The sequence below is a fragment of the Nanorana parkeri genome, unplaced genomic scaffold (genome assembly GCF_000935625.1).
Source record: "Nanorana parkeri isolate BGI_ZX_2015 unplaced genomic scaffold, ASM93562v1 scaffold674, whole genome shotgun sequence".
Lineage (NCBI taxonomy): Eukaryota > Metazoa > Chordata > Amphibia > Anura > Dicroglossidae > Nanorana > Nanorana parkeri.
The window spans coordinates 316,899-330,926 of NW_017306942.1; the positions used below are offsets into that span (position 1 = coordinate 316,899).

A 14,028-nucleotide genomic window follows, 5' to 3' on the forward strand; every position below is an offset into this window, starting at 1 on the left:
CCCCCCCTAGAGTGTATGACGCATGCTGTTTTTATCCCCAAGTGCATAACTTTACATTTATCAACATTAAACCTCATTTGCCAAATAGATGCCCAATCACACAGTGCATTCAGATCTGCTTGTAAATTGGAGACATCCTGTAAGGACTGTATTCCACTACATAACTTGTCTTCTGCAAACACAGAAATAGTACTGTTAATCCCCAACTCTGTCATTTATAAATAGATAAAACAGTAAGGGGCCCAACACTGAACCTTGGGGGACACCACTAACAACGTCAGACCATTCAGAGTATAAATCATTGATCACACTTTCTCTGTATACGGTCTTTAAGCCAGTTTTCTACCCAATGACAGATTGAATCCTCTATACCTACTGACCTTAACGTATACATTAGCCGCATGTGGGGCTGTGTCCAAAGCTTTTGCAAAGTCCAAGTATACTATATCCACAGCCATTCCTCTGTCCAATTTATTACTCACTTCCTCATAAAAAGAAAGTAGGTTTGTTTGACAACTTCTGTCTTTTGTGAATCTGTGCTGACTATCGCTTATGATATTATTTTCAAGCAAAAACAATTGCATGTAATCCTTGATCAAACTTTAAAGTGTATTCCCAACTATTGAAGTTAAGCTTACCGGTCTGTAATTACTTGGCAAAGACTTTGATCCTTGTTAAAGATAGGCACCACATTTGTCTTGATGGATTGGCACAAGCCTGTCATTAGAGATCTCTAAAAATTAGATGCAATGGCTTTGAAATTACACAGCTGAATTCTTTGATGACACGTGGGTGTAAGCCATCCAGTCCAAGTGCTTTATTCACCTTTAATTTTTGTCTGTTTCTGGACCATATCAATAATCAGCCATTGTAGTTCAATAGTACTCTTGTACATTAGTTATTTTACATGATGTATGCTACAAACAAAGCACAGCTGAAAACATCAGTTTGTTCCATTCTGGAAATGTTGTATGGGTATTTGAAGTGTATGCAAAAACTTTTTTTTTTTGGCATTAGATTTAGTGAGGAAGTGTAAAAAAACTTTTGCAGTGTTTTTTTGCATCAATCACTGCTGGGAAGATTGACTTTATTTATCCCAGAGACCATTATCATAGAATTATTGAGAAATCTAATATTGTACATCAGGCATGGATGGTAAACCTTCTAATGGGGACACCTTTTTTGGTCTCAACTGTCTTGGAGGGGATTTCCTTTCACTTTAATTTCCTGTTGTTATATCTCCGGATTATAATTGAAGGGACACAAAAAAGAAAAACCTAGCTGGCCGTACCCTTTTTTTATTCGATTTAAAACAAAAAAATGCTTGTTTTAAATATAATTCAAAATGTATCTGAAGCCAATTTTTGTGTTTTGGATAGAATTTGGAAAAGTTAAAACTAGCGATGCACCGATATATCAGCCGAAAATGGCACTTTTGGCTAAACGCCGAAAGTGCCAATACGTCGACGCATCCCAGGTTTCTTTCCTCCCTGTTGGGCGCTGCTCTGTGTCCCAGCGGGGAGGAGAGAAAGTGACAGCTAGCCGAGTGCTGTGGGAAGAGAGCGATGTGAGCGGCCAGTGTCTCTCCTCCTACACCGCTCGGCCGCCTATCACAGTCCGGGAAAGCGGTGTGGGGGCGGAGACAGCGCTGTCATAGGAAGCTGAGCTCTTTTCCCTGCACCGCTCGCTCAGCCTCCTGTGGCAGTGTGTGTCAGAGAGGAGAGCAAACACTCAGTGATCACTGAGTGTTTGTAGATAATTGAGGACAATGTATGTTACCTATATCCTCAATTATGAATGAATGGGAAGTGAGATAAATCACCTCCTGTTCATTCATAGTTGTAGTTATAGTAAACATACTCTGTTCTCATGTTATCAATGAACAGTAACACTCAGAGGATTCCTGTTCATTGATAACAGGGGCTGCAGAAAAAGAGATTGAGGACTTTGTGTCCGCAATCTCTTTTTCTATTTTAAAAGGGAATTACCAGGGGTCTGTTTGGACCTCTAATATTTCCCTGAAGCCCCTAAAAGTAAAGTTAAATATATTTAAAAAGTTTAAAAAATAAATTAAAATGTTTTAAAAATGTGAAAACATTAAAATAAAAACTTTCGGTTTCGGCCTGACAATTTTTTTTATTTCGGTTTTTAAATTTCTATTTCGGTGCACCTCTAGTTAAAATCTCTGTTTTTTTTTTATTGCTTCTATTGTCCTAGTTACCACTGAAAATGAAGGAAATACGAAATTATGAGTTGTCATCAGAACAGGGATAAAGGAGAAATCTTCCCATAGGGATGCTAGTTGTGGTGAGAACTGTCTAAGAGGAGATCTCACTTAGTTTGCAGACATATTCTCTCACTTCTTGTGTTCTAGGACCACAAATAAAGACAAATCTTCCCTATAGGAAAGTGATGGAGGATAATACAAAACTCTTCCCTACTCTATCCAAAACTTGCAAAAATGTTTTGGCTTTAGATTTATGTTAACTATTGAATATTTACTGCTATTTTATCACTCGGGTTGGCTTTTTACCTTCTCCCTGACACATTGTCAAATTTCACTTAGATAGCGAGTCAAAGCTAGTTAAGGAGTAATACGATGTAAATTGACTTAATCCATTTTGGAGGAAATGAAAGGTAAAATATTACATATTCCATACAGTATTTGCACTGATAACCTGAGTTAATATCGTTAGAGTTAGACAATGTGATGTCTTACACAGACAATGAAAATAAGAGCGTAAAGCTATAACACGTGCTATAATGTTTTTGTGGTTTGATTTTCCCCTATTGAATTCATTTTTAAAAATGGGGTTACTTATTTCACTGAAATGTCAACATTTTTGGGGGGTTTTTTCCTCACTGTTGTGGGCAAACTACACATCTTTATATGTAAATACATGGTAACATCATTAGGATGTCCAGGAACAGTTTGTGCTTAAATAACAAATGCATTGTGCAAACTTTTAGCCGTGTGGGAGACTCACCAGTCATTGGAGCTGGAGCCTATGCAGACAGCTCAGTTGGAGGAGCAGCTGCTACAGGAGATGGCGATACCATGATGAGATTTTTACCAAGGTAATCTGGGTTGTTTAGAACTCTAGTAGATTGCAATGAATGAAATGTAAAACTCTCAATGTAGAAATGTTGCGGGACAATACAACAGAGTGTCAAACTGAATAGTATAATTCTGTTCATGGACTTTATCTTCTCTACGGAGCGTGGTGGTAGCAAATTTCATATAGGAAATAAGCCTTACACAATTGCTAGTTTAATGTTTTCTTAACTAGTCTCCTGCAAATGAAAGAAAATATGAAGGCGCATCTTTTGTCTTTTACAGATAGCATGCCTAAATATAATGTCACCATCCTAAACATTTCAGTGTAAAGCACAGAAAAATCAAGTATTTTAAATGCACACTTGTAACATTTTCCCTTTCAATACATTATTTTCTAATTGGCTTGCAATGTACATTTGAACTTTGCTAGCAAATTTGACTACTTCAGAACTATCAATGCCCTAGCACAGCTCCCTCCTCTTCTGGCAGTGTCTAATTACTGTCTGTGTTGGCCCAGCATCTCCTCACCTCTCTGCCTAACTTTTTAGGCAGCTGCCAGGGTAGGGGCGAAGGGCAACACTGTACAGCAAGGGTAGGCAACCTCTGGCTCTCCAGCTGTGGTGAGACTACAAATCCCATTATGCTTCTTCTGGGAGTCATGTCTGTGGCTGTCAGAGTTTTGCAATGCCTAATGGGATTTGTAGTTGAACCACGGCTGGAGTTTGATTAACTGTGTTGTAGAGTGTCACTTAAATTACAGCTTTGAGTCTGCTGCCATCACATCCAATATAGTGGCACACAACAGCAGTCTCTGGGCATTTAGATTTCTATACAAGGAAGTCTTTTACAGGTAAATAACATGCATGTAATGTTATTTTTTATATGTACATATAATGTTATAGGCAGATTGCTGTTGAAATTTGTATGATGACAGGGTCTCTTTAAAGCCCATCTCTGCCAAAGAAGATTAGCCAATCTATTGTGACCAGTTACCTAGACTGTTATACAAGTAGCACTGTAGTACTGTTACAAAAAAGGATAGAGAAAGATGGTTTTTTTTTTTTTGGTGGCTCCAGAAAGAACAAGTCCTAAAAATATATATCAGTCTCATAGAAGTATAAAAAATATGAATTTATTAAACAATATATAATAAAAGCATTAAATATGCATGATTTATAAAAATAAGAAGCGTATACCTCAGGGGAAAAGATATACCTCCTATGACCCCCTATACACCACAATTTAGATTTTTGCCTAAATGATCATAATCCCATACATGTTAGGAAATAGCATCATAATAACATATTGACAAAGCAACTCAAAATGAGACAAATATTGGTGGATGGTATCTCAAGTGGAAGAAACAAAGCTTGTGGGCGTGATATGTTGCTAGCAATGCTGAAAAAGGCACTGCCTGTACGCTCAACGCGTTTCGCGCCAATGAGGCGCTTCAGGAGCGGGGAGAGGTAGTCCCTTCGGTGTGAGGTCGGCACTGGCATATAGCGGACCAAGGGCATGTGAGCCCAGGGTGGAGGAGGATGGAATGATCACAGCTAAAGCAGGCCTGGACACCATAGATAAAGGATGGAAGAGTGTCCACAGGAGGAGATATAGGGTCCAGGGCAGCTGAGGGGGAAGATCCTCCACCTAACACCTCCGAGGTTCGTAGGGCCGTTGCCAGTCCTGCACTGAAAGGACCAAACAGTTTTGCTTCTGTAGTACTGGATGAATCCTTGAGCACAATTTTCTCTGGGACAGGAACGTATTTAAGGACTTCTATCAATCTTTTTTTCTTTTGTCTTTTTTCAATGCATTCCAGCAAGCTGTAGAATATAGCTTCAAATTAAAATGTGAATATATGTCTGCTTTACAGTTAGCAAGAGCCAGAAATCACCTCTTTGACAATTCAATTTTTTTTCACATTCCATTTATACTGAAGTACAAGCAGTTCATTATATTCTGCAGCTAATTATCATACAAGTTCTCATGTACAGAAAATGCTGAGTTATTACAATGACAGGCATAGGTTCCATTTACCACAGACTTTGAATATATGACCAAGTGACCATTAAACAGTATACCCATAAACACATTTATTTGGAGAATTTGACCCTGTACCCATGTATATTACCCACCAAATAACTCCTGCAAGCATACTTGCTGGTTATGTCTGGAATATGGCAAGTCGATAATTGTCTCCATTATATTTTTTTCATGATGAGACAAACATGGTGGTTGCCATTTCGCCCCCACCCCCTGGAAATGCTCTTGGGCTAGATGCTATGTCAACTCTTTTGCCTCAACACTATCCTTCACTTACTTTAACTTTCCTTATTTACATACCGGTTATGGCTCAGTGACTCAAACTACTGTAGAGTGAGGTCGTATTTTCAGGAAGTCTGCAATGGCAGCCCAATATTTCTCAAGCAGATTTACACTTTTAAATCTGTGCTGTTATACTTTTTTTTACCCTCCTTCCCTTATAATATACTTGCGCACAGCCGTGCCATCTGCAGATCTTTGTTGTGGTGCATGCCCATTAGCGCACGGTTTGGGACTAAAAATCTTCTAATGTTCAATGTGTTTTACTGTGTTGTAATGCAGGCATGCCAATGCTAAGACTCATTTAAGCTTCTATGTGGCAATTATGTTTATACCCAGGGTTTCAGGTATTTAAACCAGATAAACTCATAAAATAATTGTGGAATTGTAAGGGATACATAAGGGAGATAACATATATTTGTTAATTAAAAGGGGACCTATTCAGATAGAAATGTAGGGGCTGCCATTGCTGGTCTACCTTTGAAAATAGGAGGAGAGATCAGCAAATCAAACCATTTATGACGAGCTTCACTTGGAGGCAGACTTTCAGGACTGTAATCCTATCCTTACTTTTATTGAGTGACTGTCACAGAACAAGCATGCTACTAGTGAATAATTATTTACTGCCAGCATGGTTGTCCTGGGCCTGTGACTGACAGTTTGCTGGTAGCATGCTTTTTTGTGACTAATCAGTCGGACCAAGAACAAGCATGCTGCCAGTTAAGTCAGAACAACTGACCCGTACTTGTCACTGACTCACTTAAGAATGAGAGACCCAGAGCCTGCATCAAAACAACTTAGCAGTGACAGTGTTTCATATGTTATTGAGGTTCTTGAAGACCAGCATGTTGCTCACATACATCTGCAATACCCAAATGGTGACAGTTACCTACTTTAAAAATGTAGGATCCTTTCTGATAAATGGGTATAGATCCAGGGCTGATGCATGAAAAGTGTGCCCACAGGAGAGGTTCTTGTTATTCATAGCATCTTGATTTTCATACCAAGACTTTAGAAATGACAGCTGAAAGCTGACTGCCAGAGCTTTTTTTTTTCCCAATGGCATACCTGTACTACGTACAGTACGGTGGATTTCTATGCTTTCTTTCACTTGGCTTCAACTGCCGTATAATACAAAAAAAAAAAAACAGTTAAATTGTATTCCCTGTACCAGATCACAGGGCATAATGTATCAGCATCAAGTTACCTTCCACCACTGTGGACGGGTAGCTTGCACGTAGATCTTCCTACCCTTTTCGGCACAGGTTGAAAAGATAGGGGCAGTGAAAAAAGCCTCGTACACCAATGCTCTGAGAAGGGTGTCCCCTAATTACGGGAGCCCCTCTAAGAACATTCCTCATTGCTGAAGGGGATATCTGCAAGAAGGGGAGCGCTGCCTGCCTTCCAGCTGTGGGAGTATTATTTGTTCATTTTGTACCTTTTTTAACTGGAAATAAAAAAAAAAACCTGGAATCACAAAGGCTGCCATTCATTCTGTGATTTTTCTCCCTGCCCTGTCTAAGGCCTTATTCACACCAAGCGCGGAGCAGGTGCAGAGCAGATCAAAACTGCGTCCAATGTATTCCAATGGTATTTTTTGCTCCAGTTCACATCGCAGCGTTATGTTCCAGAGCAGGTGAAAAAACTGCAGCAAGCCCTATTTTACCTGCTCTGGAACGCATCAAAAAAGCATGCAAATGTATGGAACGCACTGAAAGCCCATGTTAAACGAAATTTTTTTTTAGTCAAAAACGCGTCAAAAAAAGTGGCACAACCCACTGCACTGCGTGTGCAGAAACCTGAGCGGATCTGCTCTGCATTTGGTGTGAAGAAGGCCTTAACCTAGTGAGTGTTTACTTTTAAACTAGAAGTATACATCTTGTTTGATAAAAACAAAAGCATTCATTTGTTGTTATTTTATTGAAGTTACCAAGCTGTGGAGAACATGAGAATGGGAGCTGATCCCACCTCTGCGTGTCAGAAAGCGATTGCTAGGATACAGAAACATGTCCCAGTGTTTTTTGGAGCCATTGTATGTGCCAACAAGACAGGAAGCTATGGTAAGTTTACCAGTATACTGACTAGAATTGTACACAACTGAAAAAGTTCAAGTCTCCTATTCTGAATGTTCATATTTTTAGTTAGAAACTTCTTACAGACCATTTTTTAAATACCATTAATTAGGACTAAAAATGGTACATTTTACTAAAGTATTGACTCTTAAAGAGGAAATTCACTCTTACTTAATCGAGATTTTGCAGTTTACAGATGAGATTTCCCAGTAAGGCACTGGTAATGTAGCCTTCCTAGAATGCATCTATGGGACCAAGATTACACCTCCAGAGCCTCACTTAACCGGAAAGTTGAAAAAACAGTATTTGTAGTTAAAAGCAAAAACTGTTTAATGAATGTAAGATGGTTTCATATCAGCATGCAGAGCTGCATGCTAATGGGATTTTTAGTGAAAGGGGCGGATTAGAAAATCAAGCATAAACATCTAATATTCAGCCTTGTAGAGTCTTTCTGTGGCTGTTCCCTGAGAAGGTAATGATTTTTCTTTTTAATTCCTGCAGTACTCCACTGTCTGTAAAGCCATTACCTTAAAGCAGGGGTAGCCAAACTCCCGCCCTCCACTGTGGTGAAACTACAAATCCCATGATGCACTTCTCTCCGGGAGTCATGCCTGTGGCTGCGAGAATCTTGCAATGCCTCATGGGATTTGTAGTTCCACCACAGCTGGAGGGATGGAGTTTAGCTACCTCCGCCTTAAAGGATACCTGTGGTAAGCGAAATTAAAGATGCCACCATCGCTGGCCCCTGGAAAAGGACAGTTTGGCTGGCTATAACACTGATCCACTGGCTTCAATAATTTGAATCTGTGCCCCAGAACAAGCACGTGACCAGCAGTGGTGGACTATAGATAATATATAAATATTTTTTTTTACAAGTTTTCTTCTGGAAGGAACTGTAGGACATTAGATGCTCCCTATACCCATATAGTGCTCGCTTCCTACTTACTGGAGCAAAATTGTCGATAGAAGAACATTCTTCTGATATGCAGCAAGCAAAGCTTATATAGCATGGCCTACCCAGGGTTCTCCAGCAATCCTTTGGAAAACAGTGCAAGTATAAAAACCCCTTTAAAGCCCGTTGTCCTGCACAATACATCTTCATGCCTATACTGTTGCCTGTATTGTAAACACTGTCTGAATATTGTCTGATATATATATATATATATATATAATTTTTTTTTTATGCAAGAGACAATTAAGTTTGTTGCAAGTTCCTTTCCGCATAGTTATGTTTAACAAGTTCCTTTAGCAAATCTTCAGAAATCCCTGTTACAAATTGCTCACTGTAACGATGCATAATTATGGAACATGGCGTTTGACTCTAGCTTTGTTTTGCATAAATATATAGAAGGGCCTCAAACTTCAAAGCAATCAAAGATCAGTCATTGTGCAGGATGTCTCATTAGTATGGTTTAGTTCAGCAGTGAGTACAATTTACCAATCAATAAGACTTATTAGCTTAGACCGCTTATTCCATACTTTGATCTTTTACTTCCCACAGATTCGTGTATGTGAGATTAGACTTGGAGAAGCTCGTTACTCTTTCATCATTAAGTTGCGGGATCTTTTTTTCCAAGTTACATGAATAGTTTTTGAGTTGCCTTTTACTGTTAATATGCTATACACTATAATGGAGTTATGGAGGTCAAGAGGGCATTTGCTTTAAAATAGAAAAACTAAACATTCTGGTAAACACTTTTTTTTTTTGTAATAGTATACATTTTTTTTTTAAATTAGTTTTAAAAAGGTAGAGATAAAAATATTTTGTCAGATGAAGGCATCAAAATATTATAGTACAACATAATTAAACAGGTTTGCTACATAGAAGAAAACTACAATAAAAACCACATATCTGTGGTCACATGGCACACCAGGACCTGACTCTTCTAACTAAAGTAGGAGGGTCCTTTTCCAGTTGTCCTGTCATTAGCTGTCCAGTGCCAGGGTCCTGTACAAAAGAGCAGTAGCGTGAGGACATTTAAAGAGGAGTAGCAATGTAAGCAGTCGGCAGGGAGCCTGGACTGCAGTGCTGGATCAGTGGTCTCCATTTCCGGACGAGGCTACGGGCACAGACTGAGGACTTGTTTAAAGGCCAACAAATAACTGCTTTGGGAGTTTTTTTGTTGTTGTTTAAATTGGTGAATGGGTGATGTAGGTTTGCCTATTTTTTTTTGCATACGAAAGAAAGTGTATACACTGTATATATTTAACGTACCCCTCAGCCATGATCTGCGTTTTGCATGGTGAGAATAAATCCAAGCTGTAAAAATGTAGGTTGACATTTTACAGAATGGTGAGTTAAGAGGGCAAACCCTTTTTATAGAAAGACAAAAGTAAATTCTACCAAAATAAACCCTTCTTAGAAGACCAAAAAAGTCTAACAAAAGGAAAGTTTATAGTCCCATCCCTTGGGCCACAGCGGAGGGGGGGAGGTTGTTCAGTGCGTACTCTACACTCATTCCGCATTGCCATCTATACAAGGACTAGAAATAGTGCCAACTGGCATAGATGAAGGAATTAGCAAACTTTAGCAGCCTTTCAAAAGTTGGATGGCTGCAACAATCAGGTAATGCTTAATGCAAGTCTTAACTATTAGTACTACCCTCAGTGGCCCCCTTTACCTGAAGTGTTTGAAGGCAAGCCAGAATGTTGGCAGAAATAGCACTGCATACATAGCCAGCACCATGTATACCTGGTCTTAATATTTATACCAGACAAATATGATGGTACAATGAAAACCATTAGTATAAATCTAACACATTCTCTTTGTTTTTAGGTGCTGCGTGCGGTAAGGCTCCAGGATTCTCTCAATTTCATTACACAGTTTTTAAACCTGGCCGTTCACAACCACTAGATGAGGTAGTGGATTGTCTATAGAAGCTGGGACATGTGCCAGGTGTTTACAACAGAATATGTTCATCTTATAATAAATCTCAAGAATCATGACCCCCAAAACAAAGGTTGCTTGTTTTTAAAACCTATGCGTTTCACATACTTGAATGTAAAAACTACAGAAAGTGTACTTGAAATGTCCAATTGTGGCAAAGAAAGTAGCAAAGTACTCCATGGCTTTTCTATGATAGGTTATCTAATATAAAAGCATATAATATTGAGCACTTATTCTATTGCAGCTGGCATTCAGTTAGCTTATGTACTTAATTTTTAATAGAGCGTTTTACAAACTTAAAATTAACTAGCCTCCTTCTGTACAGGTACAGTATATTTATGTGTATTTTAAGCTGTGGATCATCCCCACACTTTACAACATCTATAGACCAGTACATAGATATACATGGCAGCAATCTGTTGCATGGTAAATGATGTCAATACGTGTAAACATTTTCAATATGAGTGGCTCTGCAGACTCTTATATTTTACCTCTCAAACATGCAAAATGGCTAATGTACCAGAACACAAGCCATGTCCAAAATAACAATCAGCCCCTTGAACAAATAGTTAATGGGCAGTGCACAATGGACTTTCTTTACAGAGAAATAGGAACTGTGCTGGTTTAAAGTGTGTTTTCACTTCTACAGTCAAGTTTGAGAAAACCCCACTATATGTTTGTAATGAGTTCCTAAATCACACAGTATGCCAAAAAAAGGATTTATCTTTTTGATGTTTTGTTGCAGTAGGCAACATGGCTGAATCCAGGTTTTCCTGAGCACTTTCACCATCATCTGTCCTTATAGAAAGATTTTGGACTGAAATTTGAGGATTGCACTTCTCTCATTAACATACAATGGAGAAGCCAGGCTTGTAACCCTTTCACCCCTCACATCCCCTCCTAACATTACAAAGAGGAGGAGCAAGTAAAAATGTTAACCCTTAAGAAGCCAAGAAACCTTAACCCAAGTAAAAGCAAATTTAAAACTGCAAGAAGCATTTGTATTTTTTAAGCTTATGCTATGTGAATGGGACCATATAAAATAGGTGTTATCCCAATTTGGCTGCAAAAGTGAAAATACACTTTAAAGTGAACAGTTGGAAGGATAAACAATTAAAGAGGGAAGGGGTGTGGCCTGCAACAGGGCTGAGTGTGTCTAGGGACGCACACAGGCACTGTGGGCACGAGCACGCACGGGTGCCTCCACGAGAAGAGCCTGTGGGGACCCACTAGAAAACGAGGAACGAAAAACTTTAAAGAAAAAAGCAACGGTCTCCTTAAAGGAGAAATTAAAAAACAACTTAAGCTTTAATATCACTTTAAGGGCAGATAGTGATAGAAGAGAAAACTGCCAGTTCTATTTAGGAAGAAAAGCCTCAGTTGGAAAACAAAATAAAACAGCATTTATTGTTGGCATTGTTAGATTATTGGAGTGATATAAAAAGGGGTGCAGATAAAGGAAAAATATTATATGAACCAATAAAGTGAAAAAAATATTTTAACGGCCGTAATTAAAGCTTTTTTTTATTTCAATAAATCTTTATTGGATTTTAACATTGAGTAAGCAATTCAAGTTTAAGACTCGTGGGTAAGTCGCCAATTGGCATTGATTTTTGTGATTTCCCAAAGCAGAAGCACTGAAGTCGTTCTATTCTCAGCTCAACCTGCTCACCTTCCAGTAGTGGCATCCTACCATTTTTTAATGTAAATACAGAGCATCTGAGAAGGGAGTACGAGGGTGCTAAGAGAAGGACTTGAACAACTCCTGTGCTTTTGAGGATTAATTGTTCCACAGTGCTTACAGCTGAAGCGATTGGAGAGGATTTGTTTCTGATAGTTAAGAGTAGGTAAATACTTGAATGTCCATAGCCTAGCCACAGATTTACTTAAAGATTTGTCAACATGGCAGATAATAGCCAACATAATAACATGGAATAGATAACAGTTTTGCAGCTTGTCTGATGTCCCACCTACCGCCACGTCTAGTGATGTCCAGATACCAGTTCAGATACTTGGCATTTTCACGAGAACTACCAGGGTTGCAGCGGGGACCTGGTTCTGGCTTTCTACCGCTGTCCTGAAATCATTAGTCTGTATTGTTTTAGAAAAACTATCACATGACAATAAACAAACATGTATCAGTGCTTGTATAAAGTGCTTGTATCTGTGAGTACTTGGACAAGTATCAGTACTTGTAAAAATGGTATCTGTGATAAAAAACGCAGTATTAAAAATACTAATATAATAATAATGCATTAAAATGGGGATGCACAAATCCCAGGAGCTCCGTGAGCTCTTTATAAATGAAAGCTGCCTCCTAACTTTTGAATTTTTCCCTAGTCTAGTCTTGGAGCTGGAAAACTATGTGTACATGTACTTGTACCGAGTACAGTACTTGGTATCTGAACATCCCTAGCCACGTCTATATCAGAATTATTATGTGTCTATGTATTCCAGCAGTACAGCTGTTTACTAACTGTTTGAATAGTATTTATTTGTTCTGTGCTGTCATACAGAAAATATACAGTTTGTAATTTGACCTCCCGCAGTGAAGCGAGTAAAATCCCTGCATACTGCATTTTTGCTGTTTTGTCATTAAAGTAAGCTTAATAGGGTCCTACAAAACCCTGTTGCAATGTGCCTGAAAGCATATAAAAATGCATGTAGTTGTCAGGCATAATTGGGGACACAAAGCCTGAACAGAAATTCCAGAGGTCAAACAAAACACAGTAAAAGTACCTTTTAATGGTTATAAGTTCATATAAAGCTTGTCCAAGGTTACTGACTTAGCATTTCATCTGATGTCCTCATCCACAGTTAGCAATGCACACTGAAAACTGAATGATCATGAGATACTCTATTATTTATGTAGCACTTCTACAAATTCTTTTTTTCATGTCACCAATAAAGGTGACAGCATTCCATTAAGCCTGAACATTGCTAATAATGATCACTTTCGTTTATTAAAAGTATACATTAAAACCTCTACTGGTTTCATATTTTTATTATGTTCCCATGGTTAATAGATAATACAGCACACTTATCCTTTGAGAATTTAAAATGCATTGAACTTAAGTCAAATAAGAATTACATGCTCACTATGATTTATATTGCAAGGTTGAAAATACAGTTTTATATATACAAATACAGCAGCAATTGTCAGTGGCAAGAAAGCAGTCCTGGGTTACATTCACTAGGTATGATTTATATGCATTTAAAAAGCTTTTCTAAAACACCCACATATATATAATGATTTTCAATTAGAAGTCACGTGAATCTAGAAATCGGTTTTAAACTTCTAAATGCACGCAACCATAATTTGGTACCAGAAGCATGTAGACAAACGCATCTAGAAGCATAAACTCCTCATTATCTAGCCTGACAGATTTTGCTCTGCACAGAGAACAAAAACACATGTGAATGAAGCCTTAGTCTGACTCTTTAGCCCATTCAAAGAAATCACACTGTTTATCTCTGCCTGAAGGACAGACATAAAAGTTTTTACCATTGTTTGGACCAATCTTAAGTACCGTTCTCATTATACAGCGCTTTCCATGCTTGCAAAATGGAAAATGAAGGTCAGCCCACTGCAAAAAGATTAAATAGGACAGGGGTAAATGGAAGTAAAATCGGAAAATGGCAGGAACTTTACATTAATAAAAAGGTACATTCCAGATGGATCTGTCAAC

The 14,028-nt window shown here is 38.4% G+C and overlaps 2 protein-coding genes across 3 annotated transcripts in view; one reads left to right on the forward strand and one right to left on the reverse strand.

The window, feature by feature from the left end:
- The window catches only part of AGA (aspartylglucosaminidase), a 24,782-nt gene extending 14,419 nt beyond the window's left edge, over positions 1-10,363 (forward strand). Inside the window, exons 7-9 of one of the 2 annotated variants that reach the window (XM_018563553.1) lie at positions 2,971-3,078; positions 7,307-7,440; positions 10,229-10,363. In XM_018563553.1, the coding sequence (XP_018419055.1) occupies positions 2,971-3,078; positions 7,307-7,440; positions 10,229-10,329 (343 nt within the window). In that variant the 3' untranslated portion in view covers positions 10,330-10,363. The remainder of the gene's footprint in view (positions 1-2,970; positions 3,079-7,306; positions 7,441-10,228) is intronic. The other variant, XM_018563554.1, reaches the window with a different exon arrangement.
- A 3,404-nt stretch (positions 10,364-13,767) lies between these two features.
- The window catches only part of NEIL3 (nei like DNA glycosylase 3), a 34,957-nt gene continuing 34,696 nt past the window's right edge, over positions 13,768-14,028 (reverse strand). The window contains exon 10 of the mRNA XM_018563551.1: positions 13,768-13,926. Coding sequence (XP_018419053.1) covers positions 13,768-13,926 — 159 coding nt within the window. The remainder of the gene's footprint in view (positions 13,927-14,028) is intronic.